The 20,788-nt window shown below is 41.2% G+C and overlaps 1 protein-coding gene across 2 annotated transcripts in view; it reads right to left on the minus strand.

The window, feature by feature from the left end:
• Positions 1–20,788, minus strand: part of fgd5b (FYVE, RhoGEF and PH domain containing 5b) — a 55,313-nt gene that overhangs the window by 17,250 nt on the left and 17,275 nt on the right. For both annotated transcript variants that reach the window (XM_036950384.2, XM_021569253.3), the window contains exons 6-9: positions 18,210–18,361; positions 14,341–14,497; positions 5,128–5,215; positions 3,912–3,962 (exon numbers count right to left, since the gene is read on the minus strand). In XM_036950384.2, the coding sequence (XP_036806279.1) occupies positions 3,912–3,962; positions 5,128–5,215; positions 14,341–14,497; positions 18,210–18,361 (448 nt within the window). The remainder of the gene's footprint in view (positions 1–3,911; positions 3,963–5,127; positions 5,216–14,340; positions 14,498–18,209; positions 18,362–20,788) is intronic.

Raw genomic sequence — 20,788 nt, forward strand, 5'->3', positions numbered from 1 at the left:
GTGAAGGTTGAGAGCCATGTGTCCTCCGAAACACGATCCTGCCAAGCCCCACTGCTTCTTGACACCCTGCTCGCTTAACCTGGAAGCCAGCCGCACCAATGTCTCGGACGAAACACCTTACAACTGGCGACCATGTCAGCGTGCATGCGTTGCTAGAGCACGATGGGACAAGGACATCCCGGCTGGCCAAACCTTCCCCTAACCCGGACAATGCTGGGCCAATTGTGCGCCGCCTCATGGGTCTCCTGGTCGCGGACAGCAGCGACAGAGCCAGGGATCGAACCCGGTTGTCTAGTGACGCCTTAGACCGCTGCGCCACTCGGGAGGCATTGGACACATACTTTAAAGTTAAACTTTGGCCAAAAACGCAACAATAACTTTCAACTTTATAACTGATCAATGCACCATCATACCAGGTCATTTAATGTTAAAAAAATGTATGAATAAGATACTTGACTACAGAAGTACCATTTCCTACCAATCTCTACAGCTTCTGTCCAAAAACAAATAATGTGGAATGACGTCAACACATACTGGAGGAGTTACTGGCTAGCTACAATTGGCTAGTTTAGTTAACAAACTAGCTACGTCGGTCATGGCGCGCATGACCAGAATGACACATCGATGAACCACCAAAGGCACACCCCATTTTTGTATGAAAATTGAGAAAGAGGATAAGTTGGACCCTTTTTTGTGCCCAATGTCGACCGTTAAAGCTAATTTCCTGCAATTCTACACATTTTGCCATTGCTTATGATGTGTTCATATGCTATCTGGGGGGGGGCATATTTTTAAAGAAAGTATTGAGGGGATGAATCGACCTGTTCTGAATATATCCTCTGTGGCAATTTCGCCTATGTGAGTACCTGTACTTTTACAAATGCTTTGTGAAGGTGGAGAAGCATTTCTCTCCAAATACTGTGGTCTTAACAGAATTGTTAACAGAACAGCCCACTCCTGTACTCCATGTTCACCCATGACTGCATGGCCACACACGCCTTCAACTCAATCATCAAGTTTGCAGACCATACAACAGTAGTAGGCCTCATTAACAACAATGACGAGACAGCCTACAGGGGGAGGTGAGAGCCAGGAAAATAACCTCTCACCCAACGTCAACAAAACAAAGGAGCTTATCAGGGACTTCAGGAAATGGCAGGGGGAGCACCCCCCTATCCACATCGAGGGGACGGCAGTGGAGAAGGTGGAAAGCTTCAAGTTCCTCGGCGTACACATCACTGACGCACTGAAATGGTCCACCCACACAGACAGTGTGGTGAAGAAGGCGCAACAGCGCCTCTTCAACCTCAGGAGGCTGAAGAAATTTAGATTGGCAGCTAAAACCCTCAAACTCTTTTACAGATGCACAATTGAGAGCATTCTGTCAGGCTGTATCACCGCCTGGTACGGCAACTGCACCGCCTGCTACCGCAGGGCTCTCCAGAGGGTGGTGCGGTCTGCATAAAGCATCACTGTGGGAAAACTACCTGCCCTCCATGACAACTATAGCACCCGATGTCACAGGAAGGCCAAAAAGATCATCAAGGACAACAACCATCTGAGCCACTGCCTGTTCACCCCGGTATCATCCATAAGGCAAGGTCAGTACAGGTGAATCAAAGCTGGGACCGAGAAACTGAAAAACAGGTTCTATCTCAAGGCCATCAGACTAGACTGTTAAATAGCCATCACTAGTACATTAGAGGCTGCTGCCCTATATACATAGACTTGAAATCACTGGCCACTTTAATAATGGAAGACTTGTCAATTTAATAATGTTTACATATTTTTCATTACTCATCTCATATGTATATACTGTATTCTTTTCCATTCTACTGTATCTTAGTCTATGCCGCTCTGACATTGCTCATCCAAATATTTATATATTTTTAATTCCATTCCTTTACTTTAGATTTGTGTTTATTATTGTGAAATATTTTTCACATCGTATTCGTTAGAAAATCAAAATTGTCTTGGGCCTTCTTCTGAGACACCGTAATGTGTTATTATTTCAGATGGCTGTCTATCCTGTCTTTCCGTTTATAATCTAATGCTAAATTGCAGGTTTTGCAGAATATATTATTGTAAAATGCTTACTTACAAGCTCTTAACAATGCAGTTAGAGTTATAGATAGAGTTAGAGTTAATACAAGATTTACTACATAAACTATAGTAAAACATGAAAATCACAAGGTACAAAAGAAATGTACATAACAATAACAAGGATACATACAGGGGGTACCGGTACCGAGTCAATATGCGGGGGTACAGGTTAATCGAGGTCATTTGTAAAGGGACTATGCATAGATAATAAACAGCGAGTAGCAGCAGTGTCAAAACAAAAGGAGGGGGGTTCAATGTAAATAGTCCGGTGGCCATTTGATTAGTTTAATTGTTCAGCAGTCTTATAGCTTGGGGGTAGAAGCTGTTAAGGAGTCTTTTGGTCCGAGACTTGGCGCTCCAGTACTGCCTGCCGTGCAGTAGCAGAGAGAACAGTCTATGACTTAGCTGACTGGAGTCTTTGACACTTTTTTGGGCCTTCCTCTGACACCAACTTATATAGGTCCTGGATGTCAGGAAGCTTGGCCCCAGTGATGTATTGGGCCATACGCACTACCATCTGTAGCGCCGCCATACCAGGCAATAATACAACCGGTCAGGATGATCTCGATGTTGCAGCAGTAGAACTTTTTGAGGATCTGGGGACCCATGGCAAATCTTTTCAGTCTCCTGAGGGGAAAAAGGTGTTGTTGTGCCCTCTTCACAACTGGCTTGGTGTGTTCGGACCATGATCATTTGTTGGTGATGTGGACAACAAGGAACATAAAACTCTATAAACAGTTTACTGGTAGCATTCACCTACGGTAGTAACACACTTGAGAAAGTCCACAGAATTGAAAAGTAATGAATTAAACAACCATGTCTCTGTCACTAACAAATACAGTCATGGGTGGTAACTTTACAATTCACTTTAAAAGGCAATTAGATTGGGGGCGTGGCTTACTGGGGGCGTGGCTTTCAACTAATTATTTTTGGCCACCCGTGAGTGGAAGTGTTGTAGCAGTTTATGTGGTCTTTGGTTGTGTTAATTAAATACTGAGTATGTCTGCTGCTAATTATGATGCCTTTGTAAATCTTTCATAAAAACTAATTTGCAAACGGCAAACTAAATGTTGTTGTGTTGTCCTTATTCCAACACTGAAATACTGACCTTGGGGTGTAATAATAAAAAATACTATATGAGATGTTATTGCACAACACTGAAAGTGTTAATTTCCTTAACACTGATAAAGTGTAACAGTGTGGACCTGATTTAACACTGGAGAATTTGCTGTGCACAGACACACACAGACCAGAGGGGCCAAAGATAGCACAGTAGCTACCCACTCGTGAATTACATATACAGTACACAGAGACAAGACAGCCAAAATGTCTCCCTAGTGACTTACCCACACACAAAGAAAAACATAGGGTAAAATGGCTCCCCTGTGAGTTACTCAAAATGCCAAATGAGCCCAAATAAATCCCTTATAAACACATACAAACAGAGCCGACATGGCCCTCTTGTGAATAATGCAATACAGACTAAGGAGGTATTATAAACTGGGTGGTTCAAGCCCTGGATGGTGATTGGCTGACAGCCGTGGTATATCAGACCGTATACCACGGGTATGACAAAACATGTATTTTTACTGCTCTAATTACTTTTGTAACCAGTTTATAATAGCAATAAGGCACCTCAGGGTTTGTGGTTTATGGCCAATATACCACAGCTAATGGCTGTATCCATGTACTCTGCGTTGCGTCATGCATAAGAACATGCCATGGTATATTGGCCATATACCACACCTCCTCGGGACGTATTGCTTAACTATACCATGGCTAGTGCTTATAGCAGAGCTCCACTGTACCTTGTGTATCTTCGTATTCTTTGGAGTCTGGGGAGAGGTTGTTCAGGTAATCTGGAGGATGAGGAAAACAAACAGCAGCAATTGAGAAAAGATACATGGCAATTGATTGAACCACAGTAAGATGAGACAGAAAGAGATCATTTTCATCATATACAATTTTTATGTATAAATGTTTTGATATACAGTACCGGTCAAAAGTTTGGACACACCTACTCATTCAAGGGTTTTTCTTATTTCTTTATATTTTCTACATTGTAGAATAATAGGGAAGACATCAACACTATGAAATAACACATTTGGAATCATGTAGTACCAATAAAAGTGTTAAACAAATCAAAATACATTTTATATTTGAGATTCTTCAAAGCAGCCACCCTTGGCCTTGATGACAGCTTTGCACACTCTTGGCATTCTTTTATCCAGCTTCACCTGGAATGCTTTTCCAACAATCTTGAAGGAGTTCCCACATATGCTGAGCACTTGTTGGCTGCTTTTTCTTCACTCTGCGATCCAACTCATCCCAAACTATCTCAACTGGGTTGAGGTCGGGTGATTATGGAGGCCAGGTCATCTGATGCAGTACTCCATCACTATCCTTCTTGGTCACATAGCCTTTACACAGTCTGGAGGTGTGTTTTGGGTCATTGTCCTGTTGAAAAACAAATTATAGTCTCACTAAGCTCAAACCAGATGGGATGGCGTATCGCTGAATGCAGAATGCTGTGGTTGAGATGTGTCTGTTACTTTAACTCTGGGAAGCATTTATTTGGACTGCAATCTGAGGTGCAATTAACTCTAATGACCTTATCCTCTGCAGCATAGGTAACTCTGGGTCTTCCTTTCCTTTGGCGATCCTCCTGAGAGCCAGTTTCATCGTAGCGCTTGATGGTTTTTGCGACTACACTTGAAGAAACTTGAAAAGTTCTTGACATTTTCCGGATTGACTGACCTTCACGTCTTGAAGTAATGATGGACTGTAATTTCTCTTTGCATATTTAATCTCAATTATAACATTTACTTTGATTTGTTTAATACTTTTTTGGTTACTACATAATTCCATATGTGTTATTTTATAGTTGTGATGTCTTCACTATTATTCTACAATGTAGAAATTAGAAAAAATAAAGAAAAACCCTGGAATGAGTAGGTGTGTCCAAACTTTTGACTGGTACAGTACATAATCAAAAATGATTGACACGCGCACGCACACACTTACCATTGAGGAGCATGCAGTATTGAGCCACCCGTACGATGACCTGCAGAAGCTGGTGTTTGAGAGAGACATTGTCTCCTGCCGGACTCTGCTGCTGGGAAAAACAGACAGACATGTTACTGATAGCCTACACATAACACAAAGCTATTTCCTATATCCATATCTTTCCAAAAATTCTTCATTGTTACAGTAAGAGAAAGGTTGACCAAATTATGAGCTTTTGCACCGACAGATGAGTAGACAGACAGAGAAAATAAAAAGAAAGGGAGAAAATGAGCGGGTGGCAGGAGGATAGACCTGTGTAAATTGCACTCCACACTCTTAAAAGTGAAGGTGCCTTTGAAGAACCTTTTGGGTTGCCATACCGGCGGAACCTATCCATTTTAAAAAGGTTCCTTGTACTACCCCTCTGAAAAGAATGCTAGAGGAAACACTGTGTAAAGGTTCAAACCTTTCTGTGATGGGAGGTGTTCAATGTTGAACCTTTTTACAGGCATGAACAGTCAAAATCATGAAATGTAATGATATTTGGATGAAACCAGATCAAAGTATGATGACCAAAGTATGAAAAATGACTGACTGTTGCTTCTACATAATGTTTCTGGTCCCCTTCCGCATGTCAAACACGTGGATTCAGGAGGCGGGATTGTTAAGGGGATAGGGTGAGGTAACCCTAACTCAAAAATGTGAATACACCAATGGTAACATGATATTCTCTTACCCAATTCAAATAAGTACCACCTTGTAACCAACATCAGAGAAGGCGTGTTTGCAGAGGGGTGGGGCTTATATAGCTAGATCGCTACTCTACTGGTGCCAAAATATGTCTGTAGGGTGTCAGAAAATATAATTAAAAGCTTACCCTATTCATTTATGGCAAAGATACTTATATTTCCCATTTCATCTGTGTTTGGTGTTAGCTAGTTACAGGTTAGCTAGATCTCCAGCCAGCATGGAACAAAAGGGGAGGAGGGTCATTCAAAACTCTGACGGAGTTGTCAGGTCAACACAACCGTCAGTGATGTGAACCACATCCGAAGACACATACCAAACAGGAGATATATTATATTTAAAAAAAATACATAATTGATGAAATTTCAATGTTCTTTGAGTTGCTTTGTGTATTGCCAAACTTGCTTGAGACTATTTTACTGCAACACTGCTCACTACATCCAAGTTTATTGACATAGGCATCTCAAAGTGCTGTCAGTCAAGGTGAGCTCATGAATAAAAGCTCCCCGCCCACTAAGCCTGTCTTTTCAAACTTCCTGGCACTTAGCAATGAGAGAAAAAGTACTTTTCACAAAAACACAATGGGTGATATTTTAGTCAAAAGGCTATTTACAGTTGAAGTCGGAAGTTTACATACACCTTAGCCAAATACATTTAAACTCAGTTTTTCACAATTCCTGACATTTAATCGTAGTAGAAATTCCCTGTCTTAGGTCAGTTAGGATCACCACTTTATTTTAAGAATGTGAAATGTCAGAATAATAGTAGAGAGAAGGATTTATTTCAGCTTTTATTTCTGTCATCACATTCCCAGTGGGTCAGAATGTAACGGTTTTCTTTAGGTGAAAGAGAGTCGGACCAAAATGCAGCGTGGTATTCTTGATACATGTTTAATGACGACGAAAAAAACAAAAACGTAACGTGAAAATCTATACAGTCTATTTGGTGCAAACAAACACAGAGACAGGAACAATCACCCATGAAACACTCAAAGAATATGGCTGCCTAAATATGGTTCCCAATCAGAGACAACGATAAACACCTGCCTCTGATTGAGAACCACCAGACAGCCATAGACTATGCAAGAAAACCCCACTAAGCCACAATCCCAAAACCTACGAAAAACCCCAAGACAAAACACACCACATAATAAACTCATGTCACACCCTGGCCTAACCAAAATAATAAAGAAAACACAGAATACTAAGACCAGGGTGTGACACAGAAGTTTACATACACTCAATTAGTATTTGGTAGCATTGCCTTTAAATTGTTTAACTTGGGTCAAACGTTTTGGGTAGCCTTCCACAAGCTTCCCACAATATGTTGGGTGAAGTTTGGCCCATTCCTCCAGACAGAGCTGGTGTAACTGAGTCAGGTTTGTAGGCCTCCTTGCTCGCACATGCTTTTTCAGTTCTGTGCAAACGTTTTATAGGATGAGGTCAGGGCTTTATGATGGCCTCTCCAATACCTTGACTTTTTTGTCCTTAAGCCATTTTCCACAACTTTGGAAGTATGCTTGGGGTCATTGTCCATTTGGAAGACCTTTAACTTCCTGACTGATGTCTTGAGATGTTGCTTCAACATATCCACATAATTTTCCTCCTTCATGATGCCATCTATTTTGTGAAGTGCACCAGTCCCTCCTGCAGCAAAGCACCCCCACAACATGATGCTGCCACCCCCGTGCTTCACGGTTGGGATGGTGTTCTTTGGCTTGCAAGCCTCCCCCTTTTTCCTCCAAACATAACGTTTGTCATTATGGCCAACAGTTCTATTTTTGTTTCATCAAACCAGAGGATATTTCTCAAAAAAGTACAATCTTTGTCCCCATGTGCAGTTGCAAAACGTAATCTGGCTTTTTTATGGAGGTTTTGGAGCAGTGGCTTCTTCCTTGCTGAGTGGCCTTTAAGGTTATGTCGATATAGGATTTGTTTTACTGTGGATATAGATACGTTGTACCTGTTTCCTCCAGCATCTTCACATGGTCCTTTGCTGTTCTGGTATTCACCTCTAGGAGACAGAATGCGTCTCCTTGCTGAGCGGTATGACGGCTGCGTGGTCCCATGGTGTTTATACGTGCGTACTATTGCTTGTACAGATGAACGCGGTACCTTCAGGCATTTGGAAATTGCCCCAAGGATGAACCAGACTTGTGGGGGTCTACAATATTCTTTGCTGATTTCTTTTGATTTTCCCACGATGTCAAGCAAAGAGGCACTGAGTTTGAAAGTAGGCCTTGAAATACATCCACAGGTACACCTCCAATTGACTCAAATTATGTCAATTAGCCTATAAGAAGCTTCTACAGCCATGACATCATTTTCTGGAATTTTCCAAGCTGTTTAAAGGCACAGTCAACTTAGTGTATGTAAACTTCTGATCCACTGGAATTGTGATACAGTGAATTATAAGTGAAATAATCTGTCTGTAAACAATTGTTGGAAAAATCACTTGTGTCATGCACAAAGTAGATGTCCTAACCGACTTGCCAAAACTATAGTTTGTTTACAAGAAATGTGTGGAGTGGTTGAAAAACGAGTTTTAATGACTCCAACATAAGTGTATGTAAACTTCCAACTTCAACTGTTCGGGACCTTTAATAATATATTGTAGAGGTGGCAGCCTATCAGACGGGAGGTGTGGCAGAGTTATTTTAGGTCATTCCTGTTTATCATGTTCAGTTGGTACACTGCAAATTAAAATGTTCCTTGAATATTTATGCATATTAAACATTCTAATATAATATTGACATTGCTGCGTACATACAGTAATAAAGTGTTAACTAATCCAACTTTGGGATTTGATTAGGCACTTTAAGAACTCATACGCCTCTGATACCTTCATTGAAGATACTAGCAATAGTTCCTTGAGGAACTCTAGGGATTCCTTGATGATCACCAGGTTTCCTCAAGTCACCACTAATTCTAAGAGTTTCAGAAGAATTACAAGTCACTTATGTGACAAGCCAGTGCCAATATCTCAACATAGTGCTGGTCAGCACTTATAGTCCCTACAGTGCCCTCCAGAAACATCCCTATACACTTGCACTTTTACACACACAAACAAGCATGTACACACACATACACACACACACATCCATGATCACACTTCCCCCCACATACAGCATGGGTCACAAATCAATGCCAAAGTCCTGGCAGAGCAATATGTTGATTTGATAGGGGAGTTTTAAAGACTGACCATCTGCTAATTAGCTTTTCTTATCTTCTTCACCAGCAGCTAGACAACAGCAATGCAACCAAAGACAAACACCCTACTGTACAGTAACATAGACCATATCAGCTCTCTCTCTCTCTCTCTCTCTCTCTCTCTGTCTCTCTGTCTCTGTGCATGCTGGGAGTTTTGGAGTTTGAGTGTTTGGTGTGGAGGGCTCTGTCCTAACTATCTTTCTTGATTCTGTCCTTGGTCTTTTCTTTCAATTTTATTTTCTATGGTGGAGGGCTAATGCATGATTTGTTTTAGCGGTATCCACAGTCTTTTTCAAAGTTAGGGTGGACGAGGACAGAGTTAGTTTCCTGAGGTTTGAAAGGTGTGGTGTGCGCGATGGCTTCTCACCCGGGCGTGGAGGAGACGCTGTCTATACGGCATGGATTCAGGTGTGTTCCTGAGAATGGAGTTAAAGTGCAGGAGGTTCTGCTTGCAGTTTGTGAACAGGTAGGAGCTGATTTTATACATTCCGCTTCTAGAATGAACAAAGCTGTGGTTGTGTTCATGAAAAGAGCACATTTGGTTGGTAGGCTAATTGCTAGTGGAATATTTGTAAGGGGTGTGTTGGTGCCAATTTGACCTCTTTCTACCCCTTTGACAAGGGTGGTAGTTGCAAATTTGCCTCAGTTTATTAAGGATGATCAAATCAGGAAAGAGCTGAGTCATTTTGGTAAGTTTGCTAGCGTTTTTCGTGTACTGTCGGCAGGTTTTCAGGCAGATGTCGTTAAGCACATGGTTTCGTTCAGTGAGACAAGTGTTTATGTTTCTGAATAACAATGAGCAACAGCTAAATGTGCATTTTAAAGTGTGGCTCTACGCAGGGTTTGCTAGCACAGATAGTCTACAGTGTTTTGAGTGTGGGGATTTGGGGCATAAGAGCTTTGCGTGCCCACATAAAGGCCATAGACAAGGTGAGGGCACAAGCGCCAGTGGGGGAAATCGAGGTCAACGTGCAGGGGGCAATGAGATGCGGACAGCAGAGGCTGGGCCTAGTCATGCCAGGGATGGTGGTGTAGATGAAGCTGGGCCTAGTCAGGCTAGAGATGGTGGTGTAGATGAGACTGGGTCTAGTCATGCTATGGATGGTGGTGTTGCGGAGGCTGGGTCTAGTCATGCTATGGATGGTGGTGTAGATGAGACTGGGTCTAGTCATGCTATGGATGGTGGTGTTGCGGAGGCTGGGTCTAGTCATGCTATGGATGGTGGTGTAGATGAGGCGGGGTCTAGCCATGCTATGGATGGTGGTGTAGATGAGGCTGGGTCTAGTCATGCTATGGATGGTGGTGTAGATGAGACTGGGTCTAGTCATGCTATGGATGGTGGTGTTGCGGAGGCTGGGTCTAGTCATGCTATGGATGGTGGTGTAGATGAGGCGGGGTCTAGTCATGTTATGGATGGTGGTGTAGCGGAGTCTGGGTCTAGTCAGGCTAGAGATGGTGGTGTAGATGAGACTGGGTCTAGTCATGCTATGGATGGTGGTGTTGCGGAGGCTGGGTCTAGTCATGCTATGGATGGTGGTGTAGATGAGGCGGGGTCTAGTCATGTTATGGATGGTGGTGTAGCGGAGTCTGGGTCTAGTCATGCTATGGAGGGTTGTGTAGATGAGGCTGGGTCTAGTCAGGTTATGCTAGTGGATGAGGAGAGTATAGTAGGGAAGTGTAAGAGACTAGGGGGGAGGAGGAGGGTGTCAAGCGGAAAAGGAAAAAGGAAGTGGTCTAAGGCACCATGGAACCTTTGCCTGTTGCTGGGGGGGAGGCCCTGACCAGAGAGGAAGGGCAGGTGGTCAGGATGGGAGATGAGGAGGAAAGTGAGTCTGAGGAAGAGGATGATGAGGAGTTATTTTTTTCAGACTCCTCTTCAATGGGTCCGGAGCTGACAGCTAGTCAAGTAGAAGGGTCAAAGTTCACATTGAAGGAACTGACAAGGTTCCTGAATGAGACCAAGGGGAAAAAAGTTAATATTGAGGCTTTTTTTCAGATCCGAGAAAGTTTGTAAGATCAGCACAACATGCTATGAAAAATGAGGGGCATGGTGTCCTCTCACCCAGGAAATGATTTAGGTTGAGGAAGTGGGTCACAACAGTGCATAAGGGTCTACCTTCAGACACTGTTTAGATGTATAGTTTCTTTCTGGCACGGGGGCTTTTTGAGCTTTGCTATTGGTTTCTTTCTTTGCTGGCTTTTCTCCCACTTATTATGGAGACTCTTTGGGTAGGATCGCTTAATATAAATGGTGCCAGAGATGCGGGAAAGAGGAGTGTGTTGGGTATATATTTAAAACAAAAATAAGTACAGGTTGTTTCTGCAGGAGACGCATGTATTGAATAAAGTCAATTAGGGGCTCTAGTGGAAAAGGGTAAGTGTGTTGAGCCATGGGACAAATTTTAGTGCAGGGGTGGCAGTCCTTTTTGTACCGTGTCTGTCTGTAAAAATTTGCTCCTCAAAGGTGGTGTGTAGGGGTAGGCTGCTTGTTGAAAAAGCAGAAATTAACAACATGGGTTTTGTCTTTACAAATGTGTATGAGCCTAACACAGGGAGAGAGAGGGGGGTTCTATTTGGGTGTCTTAGACAGGAACTGTCACAGTTAGCACCTGAGGAGCTGGTGGTCGGCGGGGACTGGAACTGTACAATGGATTTTACGAAAGACAGAAATGGGGAAGAGCCTCATTCAGTGTCAGTGGGGGTGTTAACTTCTTATGTCTGCAGGGGCAGTATGGAGTATCTTGGATGAAAGGTGCCCAGAGGTGCCCAGAGTCAACGGCCTGCTCCTCAGTCTCAATTGCTAATATATGCATATTATTATTATTATTGGATAGAACGCACTGTGAAGTTTCTAAAACTGTTTGAATGATGTCTGTGAGTATAACAGAACTCATATGGCAGGCAAAAACCTGAGAAGAAATCCAAACAGGAAGTGGAAAATCTGAGGTTGGTCGATTTTCAACCCAGACCCTATTGAATACACAGTGGGATAAAAGGCATGGATTTCTTTACGATGCATTACAGCCACAAAGGAGATGCCGCTGCGAAATTCGAGGCATTATCAAGTGCTGGTCAAATTGTGAATGAGAGACTATTGGAGTGTGTACAGCCTGTGCAACAAAAAAAAACAAAGAAGAGCTCATGCCTTTCAAATCATTATTAGAGTCTCATCATGCAGCCTTACAATGTATTAAACATCAAAACATATAGCACAATGTTTGTTGAACAACTAAAGTTACATTAATAACTATAAATTACCCATATAGGAGTACCTATTTATAACTGCTCAACACAGAATAGCTGCATGTGCCACTCCCTCAAATCGTTTGGAGAAAATATTTACATTTTATTAAGCTTTGTTCAATTGTATTCTTCAAACTATAGAAAAATAAAAAAGAATGCCACGGAATTCAGAGCAAAACTTGTCTGCTAAATGAACTAGTGTAGCCCACTAGTTTTTTTTAAATAGACTACATTTTCTTCATATCCTGTTTCTTTACTTACTTACTTACTTACTTACTGACTGTATTGTCCCCATGGGGAAATTTTGTTGCAGTGTCATGTACACGTTTAAAGTGGCGTTTAAATACAAAACAAAATTGACAATACAACTTTCATAACAGTTACGCACCAATAAAAATAATAATAGTAAGAAATAAGAAATAAAACATTACATAAAAAATAAGAAAAGACTAGCCTGCTGGCCTTACGGAGTCAATGGGAACATTCCCCGAGCTATTTAGGAGGGATATCACACCTGGCACAAATGATTGTCTCGTTCTGTTTTTCCTGCTGAGGGGTGCCCATACCTGCGCCCAGAGAGGAGTAATTCAAAGTCCAGGCACAGGGGGTGACTTGGGTCTAAAATGATTTTGTGAGCCTTACGGAGGGCCCTGACCTTAAAGATCTTATCCAGGCCTGTCGGTTTGACTCCAAGTACCTTGCTTGCTGTGGTAATAATCCTTCTCAGCATGTTTCTCTGGCTGACAGTGGCATTGCCAAACCAATTTTAGACCTGTCTAAAATAAATAATGGATTTATTGTGAAGATGTAGGCTATATTACATGGATTTATTAGACTTTTTAAAATGTAGATGTTCCAAAGGTCTGCATAAGTGGCTTGTAAGCTATGTGTGGAAGCCAGGAATTGCAAAATGTGTTTATGTTAATTAACGGTCCATTACCGTGAGAAACACAGTTATTTGATTTGATTCGATATTTGCTTGACAATCACTGGCTGACAAAATGTCTTGACTGCCACAGCCCTAGGCTTGTACACAGAGAAGTGCACCACCCAAGTGTCCCAACTCTCTGGATAAGTAGTGTTTCTCTCCTGGATGTGGACAGTCACCATGTGAATCTATATGTCAGCTCAGTCCTTCATATCACTGCAGGTCAAGAAGGTGAGTCCTACAGTGTGTTTACATTCACCAAGATCACATTTTCAGATCTGTCTATTTGTTTGTCAGTATTTCAGAAACAACATAACCATAGACGAGGTTCAACCATTAGGTTAACTGGTTAATTGTAATAGCTTAAAATGTAAGTTTGATCATTAGCGTAAATTTGTTATGAATAAAACAAACTATGGTGTATATTGTACATTCAAAACAAATCCCGAATGTTCATAAGAAAACTACATCTAAGGTTTACGTGCTCTGTGTCTCTATAGGCTGTATTCTGTCAGGCACTTCCTCTTCTCTGAAGGAGATCAATGCCTACCCAGGACAGTCTGTGCTCCTGGACTGACCCCCGTGCTAAACCTCCCAGATTCACATGAACTAAATTCAGAAGTGAACCCAGAGTATTCTCTACAGAGACGGAGTGAAGCTGTTTACTGAGAACCTCTTTGTCCTCCTCTTACACCTCACTGAGGAGGATCAGGGTTGGGACAGGTGTCAAATCAGTGACCGAATACAGAAACATCAGCCTTACTGTTAAAGGTAAGACATTTGATTCTGATCTACCATCTTTTCAACATTCCATTGTAGTCATCTCATTTAGGAGAATACATTTTATACAAACTCCTCATGAAAGTCAGGACATTATGATTACAAAACACTGCTGCAGATTACATGAATTTACACAAACATACAGACAGTAGCATTGTATGTAGCCTGCTAGAACAACCAGTGTCTTCATAAACGCGTATCCCAAAGTGTATATGTTTGAATGGCATTCAAATATATTGCATCTAGAAAGTGCACACCTACTTACTATAACAGTGCCTCTGTATAAGTGCTATAAACAGTTTTGACTTGACTTTGACATCTGACCTCATATTGGCGGACGATTGCTGAGAAGGCGGGCGAGGTCCGGCAGCTTTCGTCCAGCAGGCTCATGCTGCGGTCGTAGTGGCCAATGTAAGTCGTAAAGACCACAAACTCTGACTTCCTGGATAGGATGACATCGGCAATCCTCTGGCTCTCCTCCCTGAAGGAAGAGAAAGAATGGGATGAAGACAAAAAAACAGGGAGTGAAATGATGGAGTGCACACTAGACACTGGGCTCAGTATGCAGCAGACACATTACTAAATTGTTAATAAATTGTTAACCAAATAGTTACCTGGACTATCTGCATTGACCCTCGTTGCCATAACTCTTTTGACTCATCACATATGCTGCTGCTACTGTTTATTATCTATCCTGTTGCCTAGTCACTTTACCCCTACCTACATGTACAGTTTACATATCTACCTAAATTACCTTGTACCTACGCAAATCGACTCTGTACTGGTATCCTGTGTATATAGCCAAGTTATCGTTACTTATTGTGTATTTATTCCTTGTGCTAATATTTTTCTATATTTTTGTCTCTGCATTGTTGCGAAGGCCCATAAGTAAGCATTTCACTGTTAGTTTACGCATGTGACATACAACATTTGATTTGTCAGCCCTTGAGTTGTGTATATGTCAGCTGAGGCTCCTCTAGTGGAGGTGGACTAAAGTAGCCAGCATACTACTTTAATACATATAACACTAGTCACTTTAATAATGTCACTTTAATAATATTTACATATCTTACATTACTAATTTCAAAATTGCCTGATACTTGGTGGAATTCATTATGCCATCAATCTTAACCAGTGCCCCTGGACCTCTGGAATTAAAACAGCCCCAAAACATCACTGACCACCCTCCATATTTCACCGTGGGTATGAGGTGCCTCTCCTTGTATGCATCTCAGTTTCGACACCAAACATGCCGATGCTGTATCTGACCAAAACTTTTAATTTTGGTCTCATCTGACCAGAACACCTTCTTCCAGTCATATTTTAAATGACGTTTGGCAAACTCCAAGCACTTGCGTCTGTGTCTTGTGGTCAGAAAGGGCTTTCTTCTGGCAACCCTTCCAAAGAGCCTGTGGTTGTGGAGGTGGCATCTGATGGTGCTTTTTGAAACCTGGTGACCCCAAGACGCCACCAAGGCCTGCAATTCTTTCACAGTGATTCTTGGGGATTTTGTTGCTTCTCTCACCATCCTCCTCCCTATCCTGGGGGGCAAAATGCATTTGCGTCCTCTACCCATGAGGTTTTCAACTGTTCCATATCTTTAGCATTTTTTTATATTTGCCCTGACAGTGCTCTATGGTATATTCAATCGGTTGTGGATCTTCTTGTAGCCATTACCAGATTTATGAAGGTCTACGACCATCTGTCTCTTTTGAAATGCCAGTTCTTTTGTTTTCTTCATGGTGTTGGATGACAGTGGGATATTGTGTGTGGGTTACCTCATTTTTATACCCTAGTGAAACAGGAAGTGATGTAATGTCTCAATATAGTTCCTTAAGACTTAGATAAACTTAAATAAGTGGAATTTAATTTGTGGTTTAATTTTGGTAGATGTTATTTCCAATCATCTTTAAGTGTGCCATTAATTGTGAAACCTTGATTTGGAGGACATTGATTTTTAATTAAATCAATCAATTATTTTGGTTGATTCCATTGAAACATTAATAAAGTATCGTATTTCTCACATGTTGGTATTTTGAGTTTATCTCTATATTTATTTTGTTTATATTTGTTTAACTTCTTTGGGGTAGGGGGCAGTATTGGGTAGCTTGGATGAAATACGAGCCCAAATTAAGCTGCCTGCTACTCAGCCGTAAAAGCTAGAATATGCATATAATTAGTAAATTCGGATAGAAAACACTCTGAAGTTACTAAAACTGTTTGAATGATGTCTGTGATTATAACAGAACTCATATGGCAGGCAAAAACCTGAGTAAAAATCCAACCCGGAAGGTTGGTAGTTTTTGAACTCAGCCCCTATTGAAGAGACCGTGGGATATTAGTTATGTTTCACTTCCCAAGGCTTCCACTAGATGTCAACAGTATTTAGAAACCGTTTTGAGGATTCTACTATAAAGGAAGGCGTTGAGTGAGTGGTCTGGCAGAGTGCCACAGCCTCGGTCTGGCGCGCTCACGTGAAAGGTAGCTACGTTCCACTTAATTTGTACAGACAAAGGAATTGTCCGGTTGAAGCATTAATTAAGTTTTATGTTAAAAACATCCTAAAGATTGATTCCATACTTAGTTTGGCATGAACTTTTCGTCCGACGTTCGGCGCGACCTGAACGCGCTTTTGGATTTGTTTACCAAATGCCCTAACAAAAGAAGATATTTGGACATAACTGATGGACATTATCGAACAAATCAAACATTTATGGTGGAACTGGGATTCCTGGGAGTGCATTCTGATGAAGATCATCAAATGTAAGTGAATATTTAAAATGCTATTTCTGAGTAATGTTGACTACCCAATATGGCGGGTATCTTTTTGGCTGCTTTGTTGTCTAAAGGCTGTACTCAGATTATTGCATGGTTTGCTTTCTCCGTAAAGTTAAAAATAAATCTGACGCAGCGGTTGCATTAAGGAGAAATGTATCTAAAGTTCCATGTATAATAGTCGTATCTTGTTATCGTATCAATGTTAATTAAGAGTTTTTCTGTAATTTGATGGGGCTCTAAGTGTCATGTTCTGACCTTAGTTCCTTTTTTATGTCTTTATGTTAGGTTAGTCAGGGCGTGAGTTGGGGTGGGTAGTCTATGTTATTTTTTCTAGGTTGTTATATTTCTATGTGTTTGGCCTAGTATGGTTCTCAATCAGAGGCAGGTGTCGTTCGTTGTCTCTGATTGAGAATCATACTTAGGTAGCCTGTTTTCCCCATTTTGGTTGTGGGTGTTTAATTTCTGTTTAGTGTCTGTTCACCTGGCAGAACTGTTTCGTTTCTCTTCGTTATTATTTTGTGTAGTGTTCAGTTTGTTCAATTAAAACATGACGAACACTTACCACGCTGAATTTTGGTCCTCCTCTCCTTCCACCAATGAGAAGCGTTACACTAAGCTAAATCACCGCATGTTTTAGAACTACTGAACGTAACGCGCCAATGTAAACTCTGATTTTTTTATATGAATATGAACTTTATCAAACAAAACATACATGTATTGTGTAACATGAAGTCCTATGAGTGTCATCTGATGAATATCATCAAAGGTTAGTGATTCATTTTATCTTTATTTCTGCTTTTTGTGACTCCTCTCTTTGGCTGGAAAATGGCTGTATTTTTCTGTGGCTTGGTGGTGACCTAACATAATCTTTTGTGGTGATTTCACTGTAAATCCTTTTTGAAATCAGACACTGGCTGGATTAATGAGAATTGTATCTTTAAAATGGTGTAAGATACTTGTATGCTTGAGGAATTTTAATTATGAGATTTTTTTTGTTTTGAATTTGGTGCCCTGCACTTTCACTGGCTGTTGCGGGAACCCCAGTCCTAGACCGGTTAAGCATTATTTGTGCATTGCCAGTCAGGGGTGCCAGTAATTTTGTAGCCTATATATATATATATATATATATTATATATATACTGTATTCTATACTATCTACTGTATCTTAGTCTATGCCGCTCTGACATTGCTCATCCATATATGTATATACTCTTAATTCCATTACTTTACTTAGATTTGTGTGTATTAGGTATTTGTTGCAAAATTGTTAGATATTACTTGTAAGATATTGCTGCACTGTCGGAACTAAAAGCCAAAGCATTTTGCTACATCTGCAATAACATCTGCTGAACACATGTATGTGAGCAATACAATTTGATTTGATTTGTGTATATGGTGTGCAGTCAATATCTCACCACTGTCGGATGCGATTCTCTAACTCGGTGAGGATTCTGCGGTGCAGAGTGTAAACATCGGGCAGCTCGTTGAGGATCTCTCTCAGCCGCTCCTCCTCCAGCACAGGATCCCCCTCATCCCCTACTGCAGCCCCCACCGCCTCCCTGAAGTCCTGACACAGAGACAAAGATGATTTCACCATATGGGTTATTAATAAACTGTACATGATACACACTCAACGTATGAATTCGACAAGTGCTTCCAGTCCTGGCTGGACGACTCCTCCATTCACATAACTAAAATGATAACTTCCAATTCAGTGAGCATTCTGTCTGTCTGTGTTATGATGTCTATTTTTAGACTGACTATAAATGACTGCATGAAGTAGCCAGTTAGCATATAATGTACAGAGCACAGAACATTAGATTATCTCTATACGCCATGAGAAGTAAGTAGGATTTCTACGGTATGTTTACCAGCTTCCCTATGTACAGTATAGTACAGCACCCTGTCAATGACTGGGAGAGGGGCATTACCACATTCTGTGATGGAATTTTCATTACATCTTACAATTACGTCTCATTGATCACAACAATTGTTCTCAACCAGTATTTTAGAAATAATACAGTGTAAAATTGCTGTGTCATTCCATTAACCACGTTGGAATGTTGAATCAGTCCCAAGGCAAGAGCTGACCTACTTTTTAAAGCGCCATACCAATCCAAGCCTGGTTTCTCAGGAAAGAGGTGACAGACAAGGCCTTGTGATGTAATGCAGCGAGAAGTGAACCGAGATGAACTTTGACCACAGAAGGGTTGCCTTCCCTTGCCTTCTCTCAGAAATGTGCAATGAACCACTTACTCTCCCCCAAAATAGGATAGGCTTCTCTGCTGCTGAAAACACTTCTACACAGCTAATGCAGACAGTGCTGTTCTCCAGTCTGTAGGTACCCCTCCATTACATAATTCAAAGCCATCCCAATGATTCTATCTTGTCTGAGTGATTCACACGATTTGACGTCACCACAGACAAAAAATGTTATGTCTGCCAAGATCTGAACATGCTTTTGCTTGTGTACCTATTACTGTACCAACCATATCACTTTATACAACGGATGGGTCTAATCCTATCATTGAAGAACCAGATAAAACATTTTAGCAGACATGTCATATGAGGGTGGTGGACATCTCATGGATATGGGAGAGTCATAGCATGAATACATAGTTATTGTATACATAGTTATTGTATACATTACATATATAGAATGTGTGAACATGTAGGCTGAGAAAACTTTTAATATATGAACACACATGAAGCAAGTACTTTGTACTTTGAGGTGTTATGCCTTTTTAGGGCTTTTAGGCTCCAACTCCTCTCCTAATGTACCAAAAGTCTGTGGGTTATGTCATTGTAAATACATTGGAGAAAGACTGCCACTTAAACACTGTGTTCAATGTCATGACTGTCCTGTGAGGATTCAAATGGGTCAGATCAGCTTGGCAATGGATGACAGTAACCAGTCCTTCTCTCACCCACAAAAGAGGGGGGGGGGGGAACTGGGCCAGTTTGACAGCTCACACTCTGTCATAAATTAAAGGAGAGGAGATCCAGATAGATCTCCCTCCAAAATCCACCAAGGAATGTGCTTTGTTAACAGACTTTTTCCCACTAAACAATATTTCTAACAAAAGAACGTGGGGAATGGTCAGAGATGATCTATAGAAAACTAATGTCAAATTGTTATGTATTTTGTCATGTTATTCAAAAGGTTATAAAGGAAATACTGTAACTTAAATTATATACACTACATGTATGAAGTCTCCATACTTAACGTTGTATAAGAAATATGAAAAATTATGAAAATACTTCTGTTAAGATAGGAATGTGATTTTAGGAGCCATAAGATAATTTGTCTCCTAAATCTTTGAATAGCATGTAGCCACACCCTGAGTGAGGTCAGAGAGCGTGTCAGCCAGACGGAGCCATCCCCTTCAGCCAGAGTGCATAAAAGGATTTGTGGAGAAATTAACAGTAGACCAGGAAATGTGAAGTGGTAGTTAAACTTTTGAAATGGTTGGAACTTTGAACCTCAACACGAGGTGAAGAAAATAAACTCACCTCCCAGACCAGAAAGGTGTGTATAGAGCTGCAGCTCACGTCCAGAGTGGTTTGAACCTTGAATATCAACACCCGGAAGCGGAGAGAAGCTCACCTTCCAAACAATCACTGGTACGGCTGATTAGCCATCCTACCATCCTACTACTCTTGTCAAATCATTGTATCCTACTACTCTCATCGCCAATGGGAACTGTCTACACAGCTGGCTACCCTATCTTCCATGGAGCATCTTCCAGAGTGAACAACAGTAGAAGATGGGAAAGGGGAGACCACTTTCGGACAATCAGAGCTATACAAGCGTGTCGCTGAAAGGCCAACAACCTTGCTGGGGAGGGTGGGTTCTGACAGTGATAAACGGTGAGCGAAGGCATACACACATAAATACGTTCATGATTTCTAATTCTAAAGAGGTGGCGGTTCTTGTGCAAAGTACACGATTATTGTGAGAATAGTTTCTAAAATGTATAAATGATGTGTCTCA

The sequence above is a fragment of the Oncorhynchus mykiss genome, chromosome 17 (assembly GCF_057628025.1).
Source record: "Oncorhynchus mykiss isolate SJ-2025 chromosome 17, ASM5762802v1, whole genome shotgun sequence".
Taxonomy (NCBI): domain Eukaryota; kingdom Metazoa; phylum Chordata; class Actinopteri; order Salmoniformes; family Salmonidae; genus Oncorhynchus; species Oncorhynchus mykiss.